This window comes from Panulirus ornatus, chromosome 19 (assembly GCF_036320965.1).
Source record: "Panulirus ornatus isolate Po-2019 chromosome 19, ASM3632096v1, whole genome shotgun sequence".
In the NCBI taxonomy this organism is placed as follows: domain Eukaryota; kingdom Metazoa; phylum Arthropoda; class Malacostraca; order Decapoda; family Palinuridae; genus Panulirus; species Panulirus ornatus.
Window position 1 is genome coordinate 67558520 of NC_092242.1, and position 22983 is coordinate 67581502.

Sequence of the window (22983 nt, forward strand, 5' to 3'; positions counted from 1 at the left end):
TTTATTTAGCGCGACGTAACTGCCTTTATCTCGCACGACGCAGCTGGTTCACGTCGCACGCAACGACGCAACTGCTTTTTTTTTATTTGGACATCTTTTTAAGGACGAAGTTACGTAATTCTCTGCTGCATAATATCTATATGACAGGTTTATTTTAGCGGTCTCTCTACCACGACTGTACGATCCTTAAGCACAATGGTGCGATCTGAGAGCACGACGGTACGATCTCTGAGCATAAATGGTACGACCCCAGAGCACCAAGTAATGTGACGACCCGGCCAGTGTTAAGACGTCTGGTCGTGTTTTAAGGGTCTTTACCGTCACGCTCACAGACCTCCACGTCATGCTCAAACGGTCGTACCATCATGCTCCGGGATCGTACCATCGTGCTCAAAGATCGTACCATCGTGCTCAAGGGATCGTACCGTCGTGCTCAAGGGATCGTACCGTCGTGCTCAAGGGATCGTACCGTCGTGCTCAAGGGATCGTACCGTCGCTTAAAGGTGTTAACACGGGTCCACAATGACTCCATGCACCACCGTGTGTAACTTACAAGAATAACAATCTCCGTACAATTCATTTTCTTACGTTCTTGACCTCCGACAAACACACTGGGAAATCTCACTTGTTTGTCAAACAAGTCAAACAAAATGAGAAACAAATTACGTACTCGGTGCTACCTCGGCGGGGGAAAACAAGAGCGTACATAAGAAAAAAAGATTGGTTTTCGTCATTACCATCGACGACCCCAATCTTGAGGTTGTAAATTGAGCCTTACGAGCGTCCCTGATTAGCACCGTTTGACGAGGAACCTCTCAAATTGTCGGGGGAACATGGCTCTGAGGGCCCAGCGCTCCGGCCGACTTTTAATTAAAACTTGAGGAACTTGGTCGCTTGCTGGGCCAAATGATGAGAGCAAAGGTTGGTTGGTGGACGGGAGGGCGGCAGGCCCTCCCTCTCTCTCTACTCCTCTGGCTGTCACAACCTTGCCCCGAGAACACTACCACGCCCAGCATCACGACACCTCACCTTCACTCACGCCCAAGATTGCAACCCTTTACCCTCACCTACGCCCAAGATCGCAACACTTCACCTTCACCCACGCCCAAGATCGCAACACTTCACCCTCACCCATGCCCAAGGGCATGGTAATTTATCCTCCCACACGCCCAAGTTAACAACAGCTCATCTTCACACCACGTCCAAGATTACAACACTTCACCTTAAACTACGCCCAAGAATCGCAACACCTCACTTTCACATCACGTCCAAAGTCACACCTCACTCTCATCCCAAACGCCTCATTTTCGCCCCAACCTCAAGATAAGAACACCTTCATTATCATCTATCCTCAAGCTCAGAAAATTATTACTTACACCAAGTTACACCGTCGTCCACGACTACACACCCTTCTCCATCTTCATCCACACCTACACAAACCGCATTTCACCTCTATCATAGCATCCCTAACATACTCTACAGTTGTGTAACTACCGTACTCTTATCGTGGCATACCTACCACACTTCACACTCGCAGCATATCTCCACACTCCACCTTGGGAACATACCTACCGCACCCGATCCTTAACGTAACATATCAAGGCTTGCAAACGGAAACTTCCGTCCTCGCTCAAGCTCACGTCACGCGACACCCACACATACGCTCACTACAAAATACTTTCTCCTGCCACACTCGGTGCATTTTAACGCTACACCAACCATTCCTGCCACACTCGACTCTCAGGTCACCCTAGGCTATTCGTCCACTACATTTCGCCACCATCCAAACCCAAGCACAACACAGCAAACCCTTACCTAGCTACGCCCACCCAAATACACCTTCCCAGATCTACATTTATAACCACATCAAGACCTGTGCTCATTACACCTTCACCCACAACTATAGGAGAACACACCCACAAACATCCTTCTTCTCCCACTGGACCATAACTTACCACAAATCTCCTACACCTACAATGCTGGATGGACCAGACCTGTCACACTATCCCTACACTCAAATCACCGTCGTACCCACCACATTACTTACACAATCACATCCCTCCGAAGCCATACTGACAAGGCTACTCTCGCATCTACAATCCCTATGTACAGCGTTCAATAGCCCTAAACCTCTGGCAGATCAAATGGCCCGACATTAGTCTCCTCAAATTCCAAGGTCATCATCACACTCTAGCACCAACACCATCAACTCTGGTGAACAACGGTCAGTACACATGGTACACGAACTCAGGTGTACACACGTAACAATGCACCTACAGACACAAAAAATCTAAGTCTGAGAAATCTAATAGTTTAGAAATCTACCTTTTCAATCTATATCAAAATTCTGATGCATATGTCTGAAGAGATTGACACAACTGATCAGAAAAGGAGTTTATGATTTCCAATATCCTAGGAAATCTACCCAAGATAAAAATACATGGAAGAGCAAAGCCAGTCGGCTGAAATGAAACACTCCGGTATCAGCTTTGGTGTGTGCAGCAAGAGAGCATTTGCTTTCCTTAATATCGAAGGCTCTGTTCACGGTCAAGAACCATCATCGAGACCAAGCCTTGAATGAGGAAGAAACATGATCAAGCACAGAAAGTCCTAAAGCTTAGCAGTGTAGGGAAAGAAATAGACATCACCATAGCCTCATCCTTAACATGATAACGGCCCTGTACAGTAATCGTGTGACCTACGTGGTGTGCCGAGTATTACAAGCTACCAGTTCTCGAAGGTTGAAGCAGAAGGAATACTTACAGAAGAAATCGTTACGATAGTGATGTACAATTGACATGACACATTCCTGAGGGTATTGTCATCTTGCAGTTACGCTACATTGAATTCAATTCCTACTACGTACATTTGGAGATCCACATGTCATTTCTACAAATTCAAACCTTCTGAGCTAGTTAAATGATGCAGTTTTCTTGCATGTGAAATAGACCCTGATCTTTTTTATCTTTTCTCCCTATTGTTTTCGCTATGACTTTTCACGCGTGATATCATACAAAGGGGAAACAAGTGTCTCCCGTACGAAGGTAGTGTATTAAGTTTATGGAAATGAGATTAATGTGACAGATAAACAAGTTCGCTTAGGCTACGTGTAAGCGCACTGTGCTACTTTAAAAGCTAGGCTAAACTAATTCCTGTTCGAGTAAGTAAAAAGTTTCAGAGCTCATGTTTGCTAAGCTTGGACTTTGGTTAATCAGGTGAGAGTGCTACATAAACATGCATTTAATCAGGGACTTAACTCGTTTTCTCTTAAATTTTCACCTATCAACCTTTGTAAAAGAAGCATATTTCTTATTTGTAAAAACAAATGTAAGATAATCTGGCATCCACGATGGCTTGTGATGCTTGCAACCCCAAAACTTCACAAACTTAACGTTGCTTGTGGAATTATAAAGCAACGTTTCGTGCCGATGACCAGATTCTGGTGGGGCTTTAACACGGGCGTCTTTTAACAACTGTGGTCTAACTCAGGTTTCTCACTTCCCACATTTTGCAGTTCATCAGTGTATCACTAGTAGAGTTCTAGGGGGTCTAACCCTCTCTATCACTAATTTTCTCTTGCGTCATTACACACGAAATCTAAAACAAACCCTTCCCAAAATCCCCGTCTTTCTGGATGAGGATAAGAAAAACGACGTTTTCTTTTCAGTCCTCTCGATGCTAGGCATAATAAGCCGCAATAACTTGGCTAAAATAATGTCATATGGACGTTAACATAGACCTGTGATTTACCAAGATTTACACTGATTCTGTGACCGATGATTACCGGTGAGAGATGAAGCTAAAAAACAAATAATATAAATGAATAAGAATCCTTGCACTGGCTCGCTGACGCGTTTCATAGAAAACGAGTATCAAAATGTGTGAACACAATATATTTGATCATTAGCTATAAATGCGGACCGGTAATCTAATTTGGAAAATACAACATCTAAAACACTTCAATTGTTAATCTCTGCATATAATATTTGGTCTAAACTGCAGTGAAAATATAAGTATGTCGAGCCCAAGTACATACAGACTCTGATTTCTCTACACATTACTACAGAATCTGTTTTCTCGACACAGTTCTACAGGTCCTCTGTATTCTCTACGAAGGCTTACTGTGAAACGTAGCATTCTTTCAGCATATCGGATGGTCAAAAGCTACAAAATCCGACAGCACACTGAATTTAGAGAAGCAAGTGACTATTTTCTATTTTCACGAGCGAGGTAAGAAGCGAGGACGGCATCAGCATACAAAGGGACCTAGACAAGCTCTTCCAAAGTTGGTCTGAAACCCTGTTAATGATACTCGACCCGAGTGAATGTGAAGCAACGAGGATGGGACACAGCGATAGAAGGTCTCAATGTGAGTACTATCCAACAGTAAACAAGCATCAGGTGCCTGTGTGTTGGCTTGGACGTGGGTCTTCACATCGTGCCTAACCTGCCGCCAGAGTCCCAATTCAAGCACTAGAGACAAAACTGTTTATAGGCAAATATGAGAACATCATTCAAGTAAACGGACAAGGAAATATTCATCAAGCTGTTTATATCTTACATGTGGCCAAACCCACAAGCACATTATCCCATAACGTTGGCTATATCAGTGTACGCATAACATATGCTAGCCAGATGTTCCTTTGATTCAGAGGGATTACCGGATTACGATGTTCCTTCGTAATCCTCGCCATGATAAGGAATTGCCCCTGACGCCCCACACATTCTTTTCTAACATTCCCACGTTACGAGATAAACTGAAGTTATATGTTTATAGTTTGTACACATGTGTGAATCACTGCATATCGGTGTTCTGAATGTAGTGAATTTTCTCCTGGAATTTCCATGAACCCCTCCGAGCACGTATTCAAGCACACGTTTTTTTTTTTTTCTTTACGGAGTCAGTAGGTCAGTTGTTTGGCTATACCTGGGAACCTAGGAGGGAAAGGCAGAGGGGACTGGCTGGCTGAGCTAGGAAGGGGGACGCGTAGAGAGCACTGACGGAAGGGGCACTGGGTCTTTGCCTGCAGAGGGTAACAGACTGCCTGGAGTTGGATTTTGGGGTATAAAGTTTTCGGACGGGATGCAAAATGCAAAGGGACTGCACGAGGTGGAAGGGAATGCATCAGGTGGAGACGGTGTGCCGTGTGGAGGGAGGAGGGACTACGATGGGTGGAGGGGTTGTGGAGTGTGGACGGACTGTATCGAATGATAGGACTATGGTGGTTGGGGGGAACTACTGTGCGTGGAAGGACTTCAGTGAGTGGAGGGACCGTAGTGAGCGAAAGGACTCTTGCAGCGTGTGGAGGGAGTGCAGTGGGTGGAGGGACTGTCATGAGTGGAGGAACTCCGTGGTGTTCAGATATATCATGATACCTGGAGTGATTGTAGACTGTCAACGTGGTGTTCTATCTAGGAAGAATGTGGAGAGGCTGTGTTGTGTCGATATATGTGGAGAGACAGTGATGTGTGGAGTGACTATCGGGTGTGGAGCGCGGAGCGACTGTTGGGTGAGGAGGGACTGTAGAGTGAGGTGGAACTGCGAAGTGTGGCGGGACTGTGGAATGTGGAGAGACAGTTTGGTTGTGGAGGGACTGTAGTGTGTGTGTGTGTGTGTGTGTGTGTGTGTGTGTGTGTGTGTGTGTGTGTGTGTATGTGTGTGTGTGTGTGTGTGTGTGTGTGTGTGTGTGTGTGTGTGAGAGGGGCGAGAAATTCAATTCACTCTATATCTGACAAAGGCTGTGTAGGTCTACAAGTGCCCGCGGCCATTTAGAAGCACATATCCTCACGGCGAAAACAAAGCCATCTGTCCTGCGGCCAACATGCACAAACTTTATGGTGCACCCGACTGGAAGTGCTTGAGGCACGACAAAATAAAAGGTTGATGGGGGGGAAAAGAAATACTAAAACCATACCTGTTGCTGGCACAGAACTGTATAGAAAGTTAACAGCGCCGCTGGAGAATAAACCTCTGCAGTATACCTGGAATTAGTCTTTTCGAGGTCTTCTACCCCGCCCTTCAACAGCTCGGCTTGGCCTAAGGAGCGAAGTTTTAATGGCCTTTCGTCGACCAAGCTGCTGGAAGTCTCGGCCCACAGGGACAGTCGCAACCACCATGGCCTAGCTTAATCTAGCACGCTCCGTAAATGCTTTCCTAGATTCTTCTTAAAATGTCTCCACTCTGCATGCCGCAGTGTTTTTGATGGTTGCAGGCAGTGTGCTGGGACCCGGGTATTCGAGATGTTTTCTCTTTTTTGTGTTTATAGCGCCACTCTGATCTTCAGGGAAACATTACGAAAGTCTTCCACCCTTGTGGTGTCATGAGGGATTTACTTTCGAGTGCAGGCGGCGGACTATGCCTTCCTGGATTTTTTTTTCCCCTCAGTGTAAGTGATATACCTCTCCCGTCTGCGTCCCACAGAGTACAGCCTTAGTGATTTTAGCCATTCCTAGTGGTTCAGTTCCCTTACCGCCTCAACTTGGGCCATGAAAGATATCTGGACACTTCCTAATTCCGCAGTTTCGCCTGCCTTGTAAGGTCAAGTTAGCACACACAAGTGATTCATTCGCGAGAGTATAGTCCTTAAGATGTAGACACGACCCTTGGGTATGATAGCCTGGCCTTGAAAATGACCTTTAGAGGGGAAAGTCAAAGGCCAACACACACACACACACACACACACACACACACACACACACACACACACACACACACACACACATTTTCAAAGAACACCTCTAGAAAACACAAAGACGCATCTAGATCTAAATTAAGGTCGAGGAACACTTACAACACAAACCTTTCTTTTCAACCCATCTGCGGGGCAACACTCACAACACAAACCTTCCCTCTTCAAGGACTCATTTGATAGTCCTCAGGCGTCTTGACCCCTACCAATATCCACCTCCGCGTGCGCCGCCACCCAACCCTGCCCACAGTCCGGTACAGCTCTTAACGCTCCTCCAACACTGCGTTCCCTCCTCCTCCCCCAATCCCGCAGATTATGGCGTTCCACTCCCTCCCTTCCCTCCTCCCGCAGACTACTGATACACCATGTTCTTCGTCACTCCAACAGACTACTGGTAAATCAATCCACTTTCTCCCGGTCGCAAACTGACTGGCTCTCCACTTTCCCCACCCCACCTCTCTCTCTCTCTCTCTCTCTCTCTCTCTCTCTCTCTCTCTCTCTCTCTCTCTCTCTCTCTCTCGCGTTCCACCGAACTATGACAGTCAATCCACGGAATTTCAGTTCTTCCCTGCCTTACATTACGAACCTGATGCATCCCCTACCCTACTCTCACGGCACCTGAGGTTTCCTCTACCCTGAACTCAAGACGCTTGAAGTCTCCCATTACCAACACTGTTATTCTCCCTCAGCTTCTAAGAAATTCCTGACACCTCTCCTACCTTAAAAATAGACGACCCTTGGTGTCTTGTCTACCGTACACTCAAAGCATCAGAGTGTCTGCTTTACCCTACACCACACATCTTGACCTCTCCCCAACCCTACACCCGCGGCACTTCAGGGTATCCTAACCCTTTCAACATACACACCATCTCCGGTTTCCCCAAAACCTTTCAACCATGGCACTTGCAGTCTACCTTACCCTACATCCTCATCATGTAAGGCCTTCCCAGCCTCACACCCACAGCGAATGAGATCTCCCCTGCCTTACAACCACAGGGTATGAAGTCTCGTCTCCCCTACACCCACACGTCACAGATCTCTCCTAATCCACACCAGCCGTCTCCGAACAACACCTTCGGTACAATCATCTCCACACACGCAACAAATCTGTGACTAGCACTGACTTACAGTTAAGTTCTCCGGCTCCTACATACAAGTATGTCCCTTAAGATATTTCTCCCAGCATGACCGGACACACACACACACACACACACACACGCTTCCCAGTATCACCATCGGCCTCCCGTGGCAACAACATGGACGTGCAGACGGGGCAATGATCACAAAGCTGAGGCCTCGGGCAATCTGCATACAAAACGGTGCCAAGGCTTAATGGCTATTCAGACCCGGGCCAAACGAAACCTCTTTATCAGGAACTTGCACACGGGGAAACAAAGTCTCCTCACCTGTTGGACTGCGATCTGTTACGGGACATGAGAGAGGCCGCGGGACATAATGAGTTGGTGGTGATGAGGGAGGATGCGCAGAGTGGAAAACTAAAAAAAAAGATAAGGCGGGCTATAGGGAGGGGTGACGGTCGCGCATACAGACACACACAGACACACACACACACACACACACAGCTGGGCTCCACTTGCTGTTGGCTTTGTTCTCGCGAATGGCTCGCCCACTGGCTATAAAGCTCGTTTAAAGTTCTCACAAGTGGTCACTCTCGCTGCGCCTGCGTGAGATTGGCCGCCCGGACTAACAGGTGGCGTGAACCTTCTACCGGTCGCACTTGTGTTGTATTTTGCATCGGCAGAGAACATTTATAGTGTTCGACGCTGTTTCACGATGTCGACAAGGGATTCTCATCCCTTTTGATGTGGTGAGACACGACTTAACTCTATGATACTGAAAACTGCAAAATTACACACACACACACACACACACACACACACACACACACACACTGCTTTAATGAAGTATCCGTAAAGGTCAGTGGGTAAGGGTCAGGGAGCAGAGTTGTCCTAGTGTGTGTGTGTGTCCTGGTCCGATCCTTCTAACCCTCAGTCCACACGTACATACACACACACACACACACACACACACACACACACACACGCGCACCCCCCCCCCCCCCCCCAACCATCGCTCATCCCCAGCACGGCGCTAATTGCTCGCTACCGACGCTCTTTTGTTTGATGACCACATTAGGTCATTTTATGTAATACTGGAAAAATTTTGGCAAATTATTTGAGTAGGGCAGATCAAAAGAAATCATTAGTAGATGTGCGTTAATTAGAGGGGCGTTCACTTTATATACATTTTTTCCCTATCCCTTTAAACATGAGGGTACGACCCTCGAGCACGACGGTACGAAACTTAAAAAGCACAACGGTTCGAACCTTGGGCATGATGTTTCGAACCTTGAGGAACTTCATTATGAAATCTGAACCCTCCGGTGTGAACGCTTGGAACACTATTATGAACTCTGAACACATTGGTGTGAAACTTCGACATGAAAGTACGAACGAGTCTTATGCACGACGGTACAACCCTTGAAGTATCTTGGCCTGGACTCTGAGTGGCCTCTCTCATGGCCACGCCATTATATCCCCATGAGTCGTACCGTCGTGCTTACAGCCACTGACGCCTCAGTCCACACTAGTTCATGGGTCGTATGAATGATCCGAAACCCGTTCCTCCTTCACACATATAGTCCTTCAAACTTTTCCCTCCTGCCTTCCTTCCTACCAGAGACCCAGACACCATCAGTACCTAGGTACCAGCGACCCCCAGAGGCTACATCTGTGTACCTTGGCTTCCATCTACCCCGTCCTAACCACCATGACGGATATGTACCACAGGCTATATAGGTCTCCCATTTCGGTCTAACCCTGTCCTAATCAGCAAGACAGACTGGTGACAGAAACTACACCCGTCAACCATCTATAGCCACCAATACTATTTCACTGCCAAAGACTAACACAGCCTCTTATAATTCTACGGTCAATACCATTCACATTTCATTAAATTATGACGTACCCATTTATTTTTTTGACATACCATGTAAGATCGTTGGTATACCTAACATATCAAGTCATTATACTTAACACTACATAAACTACAGCCATGGAGAGTTCATTACAAAGAATCGTTTGAACTCTGTAAGTCACTGAGGGTGTATGACGTACGACTGTCCCGCATCCCATCCATGCACGTGGCTGTGTCGAGAACGAGAACAAGAGAGGACGAGGTCATGTGTACTCACCTGGGATCGCAGGTCATGAGGCCACAGCGGTCACCCGTCCAACCCGGAGAACAGAGGCAGGAGCCGCCTTCACACCTGCCATTGGGCCCACAGTCCAGGCCACACACACCTGAAACACATCCGCACTACGTGTCATGTGTTGCCATGGACATGTGTTTCCCTAACAGCATAAACTTCATTTCTGAGATATTAAGTGCATATATACATATCGGGTTTCTCATTATATTAGAGTAAAATAAACAAAGGTTAACGAGTTGTACTGATTTACGGTACAATGAACATGAAACAGGAAGGTGTAGTGAGTTGGCTGGGGTCGAACATGGGGGTACTGAGTTGAACGGAGGGGAAGGATGACAAAAAGAAGGAGGGTGGCTCTAACATGGTGGAACGGGGTTAGGAGGGACGTGTGTTATGTTAGTATCTCGACCCTCGTTAAGTGTATGGTCAATGAGAAATGTACTCACGTTTGCTACACTCGGAGCCGGTCCATTCTGGGTCACAGACGCACTGGTGGCTCTCCAGGTCGAAATGTCCGTGACCATTGCAGTCTGGGAGGCACTGGAGGGCGGCATCGTCCGTGCCGCTGCAGGACGGGCCTCGCCACCCTCGCTGACACACGCAGGTGCCCGAAACGCACCACCCATGCCCAGAGCACGTTGGGTGTGGGCAGTCGTCTGATGGGAAAAGGCATACGTAACTCAGTTAATCCCTTAACACCGCACCAACACAGAGCTTTGAAATCGATAATGTACCTACATAATTCCCTGTTGTGACTCAATGAGTTTTTTTTGGGACAGCCATTGTGAACGATCGTGTAATATGGACTAAATCCTACGTTACTATAGTATCAAAACACTACACTGATACCCTGTAGAGAAGGTGCGATCACCACGTACTGACCTTCTTGGCAGAACTCTCCCTTGTAACCCTTGGCGCACCGGCAGCGTCCGTCCATACAGTGGCCGTGTCCGTTGCAATCGGGGACCTCACACTCGTCATGCCGGATGCTACATTCCCGGCCCTTCCAGCCTGGCCGGCAGTCGCACTCTCCGTTCCGATACTCCCCGTTGCCCGAACACAGCACCGGACACATCACTGTGGGGAGAGACACAGAGTCGCTGTAATTAGCCACAGGGAAAAAGTGAAGTCAAAAACATCAGTAGATACAAACTTGATGACATATGGAATGACTAGTAATCTAAACGAGGGGAAAGTAGCAGTATACATACGTCTAAACAAAAGAAAGACCAAAATAAGCTACGTCAAGTCTACGATTGAAGTCAGTTGCGTCTCCGAAGTTGATACAGTAGTTTACGGGCATTACATCCTAGCTGCCTATAAGCTCTTTTTTTTTTTTTTTTCCACACTACGTTTTGTTTCTCTGATCTCTTCCGCTATCACAACCTACCTCGTCAGGGCCTAATGATCTGTTGTTTTATTTTCTATGTGCCTCCTCACCACAATCCCGTGGGGGCACCAGACCTTGTGGGGGCTGCAGACCCTGTGGGTTCACCAGACCCTGTGGCTGTGCCACAACCACAGAGCGGTGAGGGACGCTGGTAATGGAAATAGGTCCCGGGGAACAGCTATAAGGCTACTGTTCAACACCATACTGAGTGTGAGGTTTGCCTGACGATTGCGATTACGTAGAAAATAAGGATAATTCAGATGACAGACGATTCTCATCGATATTACTGAGGGAGGGTGAGACAAACGCAGCCTCAGGGAAACCACGCTGGCATGAGAGAGAGAGAGAGAGAGAGAGAGAGAGAGAGAGAGAGAGAGAGAGAGAGAGAGAGAGAGAGAGAGAGAGAGAGAGAGAGCATTATGACAGCCACAACCCTGGGGTGAAGGTGAAGGACGCAGCAGGAGAGATACGGGGGGGGGGGGGGGGGGGGATTTGACGCAAACTCTTGCCTGTTCACTTTATATCTGCCATTGAGGACGCATCAGAATAAAGATTTAAATGGATATAACCGAGGTAAGAGAGAGGAGAGCGTAGTTCCCTCTAAGACTTGCTTTGACACTGTTACAATTACAGTAAGGGAGGGAGGGAGGAGCATACGAAGACGACGAGGAGACACACATACACACACACCTACATACAGTGCCTCTCGCCTCTTCCCAGCAGGGGTGCACACGTCCTCAGGTCCACTGACCCGGCCCACTACACCTCGTCAAAACTCGCCACATCAATGAAGCTCAGAGGACATGGCGTGCAATTTTCGCATTCCAGTGAAAGCCCAGCTGGGCGAGGAGAGGGGAAAGATAGTGCAGAGGGAAGACAGAGAGGATGAGAGGAGGCGGCATAAAAAGGGGCGGGAACGAGGGCAGGGGAGGCAGTGAGGGGGTACAGAGGGGAAGGAAGGAGGCAGAGGAGGTGAAGTGGAGGGGATGGCTGGAGTGGAAAACATGGGAAGAAATATGAGAGTAAAGGACGGCGGGGCTGTGATTAAGCAAGATGAATAAGAACAGGAAAAGGGGGAGACTGGAACAGATAGAAATAAGGATAAGGTATATATATATATATATATATATATATATATATATATATATATATATATATATATATATATATATATATATATATATATGCGTATCTATTCATCCTTCTATCTATTATACATACATAAAAAAGGCGAACAATGCAGGATAATGATGATATGAATCGTGGACTGAAAGTCTGGGAACACAAGGCACCAACTAATATAAAGATATGAACGACCAAGAGAAGGAGAGGGAGGGGAGGGGAGACTAGACTGGGCCGCTAAGAACATATTCATGCAGCCTCATGAAAAGCAAACAGCAGCAGCAGCAGCAGCGTGGATCCCTCCCTCCCCTGTGAGAGACGGAAGAAAACACTAGCGAGTAAAACCTTACAGCCGGGGGGCGACGAGTGGCAAGAGTGATGAATCGAGTGTCCATCAAGCAGACGGACGAGCACGGGCGTCCAGGTAGCGGAACGACGACACTCGTGTCAGCTCAGGTCTCTCCCGGACGACGACAGGAAGGCTCTCTCTCTCTCTCTCTCTCTCTCTCTCTCTCTCTCTCTCTCTCTCTCTCTCTCTCTCTCTCCCACACCGACATCTTGCATCGTTATGGTGGACTTCGTGGCTGGCTCCCTGGCCAGCCTGACTCATGTAGGTGTTGCTTCTTCCATCACCAAACCCGCCGTGCCATTCACGACCTCCCCAACACCAGCTAGCGCCTCCTTTACCATTAAACACTGGCAACACAGAAGACACCACGATATCGGCCACCCGTTCACTATCACACACTTAGCACCTCTTACCACTATCTCCAACAATAGACGAACTCATACTCCTTCCCATACTGGCCCAAGCCTTAGCTATCTCCACCTTCACCCACACTCAAACAATCTCCTTCACCACTGTCTTCCACACACCCCCCTGTAATGACCACATCTCCAATCCCTTCTACGATAGCGACACCCCTAGCTAACCTTCTGCTCTTGTTTAGCGAGACCGTCGAGGAATGAGAGCACAGGCTTGAGCTGGATGACCTCACCTGTAGGGGGTGACGCCGAAGCCGATGGTGGAATGGTGAAAGGTTAATTGGCCGCCGTGATTGATTTGATTTTTTACCGCCTCGAGCCGCGAATCTGTTGTGCTCTCCTAGACTATCCTGTGGTCGGTGGCAGCAAGAGACGATACAGAGGGCAAAATACAGTGCAGAGGACGATGCCTCGGTGTCTGAATTACGTTAGAAGTTACTGTAAGAAAACTGTTGGTAAGGACCGGGCAGGCAGTACCGAATGAATTATGCAGTCAATATCAATGGTTACTAACCTGTTTACAGACAATGAACACTGACTGGACTGTGCATTGTGATGCATAACAAATGGACGATATACAATGGGCAAAGTTAGGATACTTTTCCACCATTTACGGCTGGACACTGTTATGGATGAAATGCTTTCACATGCCTTGTAATGATCGGCAGAGAATCATCTCTGATCTCATTAATCCCACAACAGACAAGTACACAGCGCTGCACGGTGGTGTTGGAGTGTAGCTTTAACGGGAAAGTTTACATCTGGTCAGTTCACTATCAACCTGAGTAGCTATAGCCCCAGCAAGGTGTCGGACAACAACAACGTTAAGATGTCTGCTGATCCAGTCAGTGGTACTTCTTGAGTGATATATATAAGGATAACTAAAGAATCTCTTTGCGTTGACTTCACTTCGCCTTAAGTTTAAAAGACACTTCAAGTTCTTTCTGAATGATCATTTTAAGGGTACTCGTAGGCAGGGCAGAAGATTATGCCAATACATCACCCTTATCCATCGTTCTGAGCCCAACAGGTGAAGAGACCCAGAGAAGCCGGTCTCAAATTCCATCATGGGTAATAACTATGGTTCCACCCGCGTCTTGCTTCAAACACAGACAAATTACCGGCACACTAGTGCGAGTTTAGTGTGGGTTGTGAGGACAGAGAGTAACATACAGACAGAGTATCCTATCATGGAGTCTTGGACGTTCTTAAGGGCAATAAAGGATAAGAAACAGATCAGGTTGGAATACGGATGGCCAATTATTGACAACGATCCCCAACTCTTCGTTAAAACCCCCCATCGGTACGTGTTATGACAACAGCAGTCCTGAGAAACACCAATATCTGTTTGATTGTGTGTTTTTAGTAGGGACTCGTCTGTATATCAATAATCTGTGTGGGATTACGTTCAGCGGTAATGGTGTCAGTGTGATGAGGGGGGCCTCATTAATGATTCTTTCAGAAATCAACTCTGGCTGTGATTAAGGCTGCAACCAGCTGACACCCCCACACACCCTCGGTGTCACCGGCCAGTACGCTCTTCATGCCAGTAATGGTGTACAAGTTGCCTCTGGTGGTAATGACATGTAAGGAGACACCCTAGAATTACTGCATCCACCAAAGGTGGTTCAATGGTCCTGAAGGTGTTTCAAACACACACACACACACACACACACACACACACACACACACACACACACAGAATCTACACAAATAATTATATTGATCCCAGAACCAATTTATATGAAGACGTCCTGATGTTACCCTGGACCTTTCTGTAGGCTCCTACCGCCCAATACCGCGTTATTTCCAGCAGCAAGGAAATGTAGATTGCTTTAGAAAGAGACGTTCTTTGATGAGTCTGCACTTTCAATGATACAGCTTTGCCAAAGGTGACTTTTCACTCGCGGTGTAACCTCGCGCAGGCGAAAGCCGATGATATATATATATATATATATATATATATATATATATATTCTCTTTTTAATTTCATATTCACAAAGTCGTGTTCCACACAGAGGCAAAAACGTGCTGTCCCGCGTATCACGTTCCATTGAAAAATCAAGAGGCATAAACCCAGGTCGAAGGTTCTCATTAACGCTGACACACTTATCGCCTTTTAATCCGAGGAGGAACACGGAGACCCGTGCACCTCCATTAGTGGGCGAGTGAAGCGAAGTGTACTTTTGGTGCGGCTGTGATTCTAAATAACTTTTAATGGCTGAGATTTTCAGGTTAGGGTAAGCCAGAGGACATGTGTGTATAATAATCACACGAGAGACTCTGTTCTCTCTGGTTCAAAGCGTTGAACACGTGACTGATGTTCATTCGGGTGCGGTGCGCTACGATGGGTCCAGTTTATATAAAGGAATAAATAAGTCATTTTTATACGTGAGAGGATAACTGACCTCCCGCCCGTCTGTCAGTCAGTCAGTCAGTCATTCAGCCGCAATACAAAACAAAACTTTCTTTTACCCAAGCGGACGAGTTACAGTCACTGGAGCCTAGCTTCCTCACCTAGGAACACTAGGTGTCTGAACATCATCAGGAATATATGGGTATGACAAGTCTGCTACATTAGTAGGTTCCAATAAATTCAATATATCTCTAACACTTTTACCAAATCGTGTATTCATATCTCCCACTATGACAAAACTAGTTTCAACAGATCTTGTGGTGAGTTTTTCTTGAATCACTGCAAACAAGTCATGGGAATAATATTGGGAGTCACAGGGACGTATGTACCAAAACCCAAATAAAACATCCTGGATGTTACGAAAACGCAGCCAAACCTGATCACCATTACTGGCATCTACTTCAGCCACTAAATCTGCCAACCAGTTCTTCACACACACAACTGTACCCCCACGATCCGCAGTACCAACTGCTGTACTCTTAAAGGAAACATACCCAAGGAAACTCACAGGAAGAGAAGTTTTCACCTCGTTAAGGCAAATAACATCATATTCAAGTAATAATGACTGAACATTACCTTTCTCCAATTTTGTACATACTGCATTAACATTCCATATCATCTTTACATAACTTGCTTGTTGTGGTCTACCTAGAGAAAAAACTGTGCATTCCAACTATCAATAACAACATCATCTTTATATAGCTTACGCTCCTTGGTGTCCAGCCTGATGATGCACCCGACATTCTCTGGGCGAGCCTTCTCAGCAGCTTCCATATCCCTCAAACGCTTCCACTCCTTCCTCATGCTCGGGTGAACATCTCTCTTGATGTAAATACGGATAAAGTTGTCACCAGCGGACTTCAATTGATTGGCGTTGTTCAGGATGCTCGTGCGCTGATCCTTGTCTCGGAGAGTAAGCAAGATGGGGCGGCTCTTCCGTTGTGTAGAACCATCGCCAGTAGGTGGCTCCCTCCCCAGCCTACGATGGGTGCCCTCTATGTCACTGATGCCCAATTTGGTCCATATCTTGTCAAGTTTCTCCTGGTCCGTTGTGGCACCATCCAATGCTCTGTTCTCATCAGGCACGCCTAGGACAACGATGTTTGCTTCACGTTCCTTGCGGTCTAAAGCTTCTAAGAATTGCTGTTGTTTGACCAATATTTCTTCTTGCTTATCGACTCGAGCCTTGAGCTGGGTGTAGTTTTTGTTAATGATGCTGTCAGGAGACATCAATGTGGTCTTGAGTGCTTCCATTTCCTTCATCACATCTTCTAGTTTTTGATTTAATTGTTGGAACTCGTCGTTGGCTGGTGTAGACGCTAGTATAATGTCGATCAACTCATCTTTATTAATCTTGACCAGCTGATTGCGTTGAAGTTTCCGCAGGTCTGACTGCTGTTTGGTTGCCATGGTTACGCTCCAGTGCGCATGCGCAGAAAATGACGGCAGAGTCAAGAGTCTTGCTTATTCTGACCAATATGCGCACTTATCCTTAACACTTTAACAGCTCCAGAAAATAAAGCTCCAGAAAATAAAGCTCCCGAGATCACTTACTGGTCTGTACCGAATCAGAATTAATCCCAATGGTTAGTCAGCTGCATTTGTCATTCAGTGACATTCCCGGTCTTCCACAACTGCTGTCTTCGTTATAGCTTCAAGGATCACCCTTCACTGCATTTATATTGCTGTCCGCCACCCTCAGGTATTCACAATAGTCTTGTGTTCTTTTGAAGGCTGAGGCACTTGATTGGCAGGGCACAGACACGGAAAACTGACAGCTGCTCGGGAGACGTTTGTTTACCTTGCCGCCATGACACACACACACCTACATTCACTGTAAACACGGAGTATGGCCGCCCGCCATATTTTAAAGCTCCACTTCCATCGTCCAGTTCTGATCTTCACATTTATGTCACAAAACTCCATCAACTGCAGTTGTAACAGGATTGATTCTATAATTTCAATCTTTGATTTTCACTTTCAATGAAACTTCAGTCCATGTTTTAGAAGGAAAATAGGCGTGCGAGGTGGATGGGGCTATTATATCTTGTCGTCCCAAAGACCCTAGGTTCGCCAGCGCTGGTGTTCCCTCAGAAGAACAAGTCCAGAAATGCTCCGCATTCATTATTTAGACAACTACAGCGTCACCATTTTCCTGAGACTTTATGTGGGTTAGTTAAGACAGTCTCTTATGTGGCTGTTATAATCTTCTCGCATAAAATATAAATGAAACAGAAAATAATGTCCAAAGCTTAAGGATTCATCCCTCACTCCCTCCGCAGCTACGTGCACGGCCAACAACCCTGAGGAGTTTTTAGAACCTCTCTCTCTCTCTCTCTCTCTCTCTCTCTCTCTCTCTCTCCCACTGACCCTCTCTGGCTTCTTTACTCATCACAACCGCTTCTGCACAATCATAAAAATATAAACCGATTAGTAATGAACCAATAAATGATGAAGACGAAGTGCCGGCAGCTACGAATGGAGTGAGTGGGTCGACCGCAAGGTACGCATGCGCACTACTTACGCTTTGATGATCATGATTGTCGCGTTCCATCACAATATAAGGGTGGCTGAGTTATTCATGTTTTGCCTTCACGTCTTCGACCGTAAATGCAAGCACACACTCACAGAGACGGACATATATACTACGTACCATGTCTTTTCTCCGATGTATGTATGCACACACACACACACACCAGCCTTAGACAGGTACCAACTCTACCGACCAGCCCCAAGGGGCGGATGAACAGCTGGTTGAACTGTGGACTGCGTTTGAGTAATGAAGAAAGAAGAAAGAACGGTTTATTGAATGCCAGCGGAGTGTGTGTGTGTGTGTGTGTGTGTGTGATGGCAGTGTTGAGGGTCGGCACAATCGTGGTGATTGCTGTTACTGGGAGTGGTCACGAAGTCTTCGTCCTCTGTTCCCGTGCCGTTCCTACGACCACCCTCATGTTCCCACTTCGAGTTGGGTGATCACGGGGTCGTCTGTATGCGGATCGTTCGTTCGTCAGAGCCAAATATGTATTCCCGACCACCGCCACCGCCGCCGCTGCATTATTTCAAATGAGACAATATTACACACGGGGGGAGGGAGGGGGGGGGGGGAGGATAAAAGTACAATTGGTTAATGGCCAGAGCGGGACGGTTACCAGACGACCAAAATGGCTAAATGACGACGGGGGTGAGTGATACGCTCGGAAACGGATGAAACTTTAGCGAAAACGTGTGATGTGTTATGAGCGAGGAGGAGGAGGAGGAGGAGGGGTCTAGGGAGACAAAAGGGGATGAATATTGTGGAGGCGGGCCTGGCTTCTGTGGTTCGGGACGAGGACCTCCACATCTATCCACCACACACACACACACACACACACACACACACACAAACACACACACACACACCCACACACACACACACACACACACACAGGTGCGGCTGTGATTCTTAATAACTTTTAATGGCTGAGATTTTCAGGTTAGGGTAAGCCAGAGGACATGTGTGTATAATAATCACACGAGAGACTCTGTTCTCTCTGGTTCAAAGCGTTGAACACGTGACTGATGTTCATTCGGGTGCGGTGCGCTACGATGGGTCCAGTTTATATAAAGGAATAAATAAGTCATTTTTATACGTGAGAGGATAACTGACCTCCCGCCCGTCTGTCAGTCAGTCAGTCAGTCATTCAGCCGCAATACAAAACAAAACTTTCTTTTACCCAAGCGGACGAGTTACAGTCACTGGAGCCTAGCTTCCTCACCTAGGAACACTAGGTGTCTGAACATCATCAGGAATATATGGGTATGACAAGTCTGCTACATTAGTAGGTTCCAATAAATTCAATATATCTCTAACACTTTTACCAAATCGTGCATTCATATCTCCCACTATGACAAAACTAGTTTCAACAGATCTTGTGGTGAGTTTTTCTTGAATCACTGCAAACAAGTCATGGGAATAATATTGGGAGTCACAGGGACGTATGTACCAAAACCCAAATAAAACATCCTGGATGTTACGAAAACGCAGCCAAACCTGATCACCATTACTGGCATCTACTTCAGCCACTAAATCTGCCAACCAGTTCTTCACACACACAACTGTACCCCCACGATCCGAAGTACCAACTGCTGTACTCTTAAAGGAAACATACCCAGGGAAACTCACAGGAAGAGAAGTTTTCACCTCGTTAAGGCAAATAACATCATATTCAAGTAATAATGACTGAACATTACCTTTCTCCAATTTTGTACATACTGCATTAACATTCCATATCATCTTTACATAACTTGCTTGTTGTGGTCTACCTAGAGAAAAAACTGTGCATTCCAACTATCAATAACAACATCTTTATATAGCTTACGCTCCTTGGTGTCCAGCCTGATGATGCACCCGACATTCTCTGGGCGAGCCTTCTCAGCAGCTTCCATATCCCTCAAACGCTTCCACTCCTTCCTCATGCTCGGGTGAACATCTCTCTTGATGTAAATACGGATAAAGTTGTCACCAGCGGACTTCAATTGATTGGCGTTGTTCAGGATGCTCGTGCGCTGATCCTTGTCTCGGAGCGTAAGCAAGATGGGGCGGCTCCTCCGTTGTGTAGAACCATCGCCAGTAGGTGGCTCCCTCCCCAGCCTACGATGGGTGCCCTCTATGTCACTGATGCCCAATTTGGTCCATATCTTGTCAAGTTTCTCCTGGTCCGTTGTGGCACCATCCAATGCTCTGTTCTCATCAGGCACGCCTAGGACAACGATGTTTGCTTCACGTTCCTTGCGGTCTAAAGCTTCTAAGAATTGCTGTTGTTTGACCAATATTTCTTCTTGCTTATCGACTCGAGCCTTGAGCTGGGTGTAGTTTTTGTTAATGATGCTGTCAGGAGACATCAATGTGGTCTTGAGTGCTTCCATTTCCTTCATCACATCTTCTAGTTTTTGATTTAATTGTTGGAACTCGTCGTTGGCTGGTGTAGACGCTAGTATAATGTCGATCAACTCATCTTTATTAATCTTGACCAGCTGATTGCGTTGAAGTTTCCGCAGGTCTGACTGCTGTTTGGTTGCCATGGTTACGCTCCAGTGCGCATGCGCAGAAAATGACGGCAGAGTCAAGAGTCTTGCTTATTCTGACCAATATGCGCACTTATCCTTAACACTTTAACAGCTCCAGAAAATAAAGCTCCAGAAAATAAAGCTCCCGAGATCACTTACTGGTCTGTACCGAATCAGAATTAATCCCAATGGTTAGTCAGCTGCATTTGTCATTCAGTGACATTCCCGGTCTTCCACAACTGCTGTCTTCGTTATAGCTTCAAGGATCACCCTTCACTGCATTTATATTGCTGTCCGCCACCCTCAGGTATTCACAATAGTCTTGTGTTCTTTTGAAGGCTGAGGCACTTGATTGGCAGGGCACAGACACGGAAAACTGACAGCTGCTCGGGAGACGTTTGTTTACCTTGCCGCCATGACACACACACACCTACATTCACTGTAAACACGGAGTATGGCCGCCCGCCATATTTTAAAGCTCCACTTCCATCGTCCAGTTCTGATCTTCACATTTATGTCACAAAACTCCATCAACTGCAGTTGTAACAGGATTGATTCTATAATTTCAATCTTTGATTTTCACTTTCAATGAAACTTCAGTCCATGTTTTAGAAGGAAAATAGGCGTGCGAGGTGGATGGGGCTATTATATCTTGTCGTCCCAAAGACCCTAGGTTCGCCAGCGCTGGTGTTCCCTCAGAAGAACAAGTCCAGAAATGCTCCGCATTCATTATTTAGACAACTACAGCGTCACCATTTTCCTGAGACTTTATGTGGGTTAGTTAAGACAGTCTCTTATGTGGCTGTTATAATCTTCTCGCATAAAATATAAATGAAACAGAAAATAATGTCCAAAGCTTAAGGATTCATCCCTCACTCCCTCCGCAGCTACGTGCACGGCCAACAACCCTGAGGAGTTCTTAGAACCTCTCTCTCTCTCTCTCTCTCTCTCTCTCTCTCTCTCTCTCTCTCTCTCACACTGACCCTCTCTGGCTTCTTTACTCATCACAACCGCTTCTGCACAATCATAAAAATATAAACCGATTAGTAATGAACCAATAAATGATGAAGACGAAGTGCCGGCAGCTACGAATGGAGTGAGTGGGTCGACCGCAAGGTACGCATGCGCACTACTTACGCTTTGATGATCATGATTGTCGCGTTCCATCACAATATAAGGGTGGCTGAGTTATTCATGTTTTGCCTTCACGTCTTCGACCGTAAATGCAAGCACACACTCACAGAGACGGACATATATACTACGTACCATGTCTTTTCTCCGATGTATGTATGCACACACACACACACACCAGCCTTAGACAGGTACCAACTCTACCGACCAGCCCCAAGGGGCGGATGAACAGCTGGTTGAACTGTGGACTGCGTTTGAGTAATGAAGAAAGAAGAAAGAAGAAAGAACGGTTTATTGAATGCCAGCGGAGTGTGTGTGTGTGTGTGTGTGTGTGTGTGTGTGTGTGTGAGTGTGTGTGTGTGTGTGATGGCAGTGTTGAGGGTCGGCACAATCGTGGTGATTGCTGTTACTGGGAGTGGTCACGAAGTCTTCGTCCTCTGTTCCCGTGCCGTTCCTACGACCACCCTCATGTTCCCACTTCGAGTTGGGTGATCACGGGGTCGTCTGTATGCGGATCGTTCGTTCGTCAGAGCCAAATATGTATTCCCGACCACCGCCACCGCCGCCGCTGCATTATTTCAAATGAGACAATATTACACACGGGGGGAGGGAGGGGGGAGGGGGAGGATAAAAGTACAATTGGTTAATGGCCAGAGCGGGACGGTTACCAGACGACCAAAATGGCTAAATGACGACGGGGGTGAGTGATACGCTCGGAAACGGATGAAACTTTAGCGAAACGTGTGATGTGTTATGAGCGAGGAGGAGGAGGAGGAGGAGGGGTCTAGGGAGACAAAAGGGGATGAATATTGTGGAGGCGGGCCTGGCTTCTGTGGTTCGGGACGAGGACCTCCACATCTATCCACCACACACACACACACACACACACACACACACACAAACACACACACACACACCCACACACACACACACACACACACACTCGTCTCCCCCTTCCCCCACCCCCACCCGCCACTCGTCTGCCCACGACAGGCGCACCAAAGGCCGCTGTGCGGGTGTTAGACACACCTGCTGCTGCTGCTGCTGAGGGCGGGAGTCAAGGGCGGGATAACAGCATGCAGACGCTGGCTGTCTGTGGCAGGGAGGGTCACGTGTGCCGATTCCCAGAAGGCTCGGCCGGCTAAGGCTAGGTTGCCCGCTTCAGGGGAGAGAGAGAGAGAGAGAGAGAGAG

General features: G+C 46.9%; 3 protein-coding genes across 7 annotated transcripts in view; all 3 read right to left on the reverse strand.

Annotated features, from left to right (window-relative positions):
* LOC139755656 (teneurin-m-like) overlaps positions 1–22983 on the reverse strand; it is a 606211-nt gene that overhangs the window by 63669 nt on the left and 519559 nt on the right. For all 5 annotated transcript variants that reach the window (XM_071674281.1, XM_071674282.1, XM_071674279.1 and 2 more), the window contains 3 exons: positions 10804–10998; positions 10368–10577; positions 9904–10012 (listed from right to left, as the gene is read on the reverse strand). In XM_071674281.1, coding sequence (XP_071530382.1) covers positions 9904–10012; positions 10368–10577; positions 10804–10998 — 514 coding nt within the window. The remainder of the gene's footprint in view (positions 1–9903; positions 10013–10367; positions 10578–10803; positions 10999–22983) is intronic.
* On the reverse strand, positions 16263–17295 carry LOC139755452 (uncharacterized). The gene has a single exon (XM_071673762.1). It carries the CDS (start codon positions 17022–17024, stop codon positions 16263–16265), a length of 762 nt encoding a protein of 253 aa, XP_071529863.1. The 5' UTR covers positions 17025–17295.
* Positions 18588–20936, reverse strand: LOC139755453 (uncharacterized). The gene is made up of 3 exons (XM_071673763.1): positions 19973–20936; positions 19370–19547; positions 18588–18663 (listed from the first exon to the last, which is right to left on the reverse strand). Exons 1-3 carry the CDS (start codon positions 20673–20675, stop codon positions 18588–18590), a joined length of 957 nt encoding a protein of 318 aa, XP_071529864.1. The 5' UTR covers positions 20676–20936.

Coding starts and splice junctions, on each gene's coding strand:
- LOC139755453 (XM_071673763.1), bottom strand. CDS start 20,675: ATGGCAACCAAACAGCAGTCAGACCTGCGGAAACTTCAACGCAATCAG. Junction 19,548..19,972: donor CAGGCTGGACACCAAGGAGC/GTAAGCTATATA, acceptor ACTTGTTTGCAG/TGATTCAAGAAAAACTCACC. Junction 18,664..19,369: donor CAGACACCTAGTGTTCCTAG/GTGAGGAAGCTA, acceptor GAAATAATGCAG/CGGCGGCGGTGGCGGTGGTC.
- LOC139755452 (XM_071673762.1), bottom strand. CDS start 17,024: ATGGCAACCAAACAGCAGTCAGACCTGCGGAAACTTCAACGCAATCAG.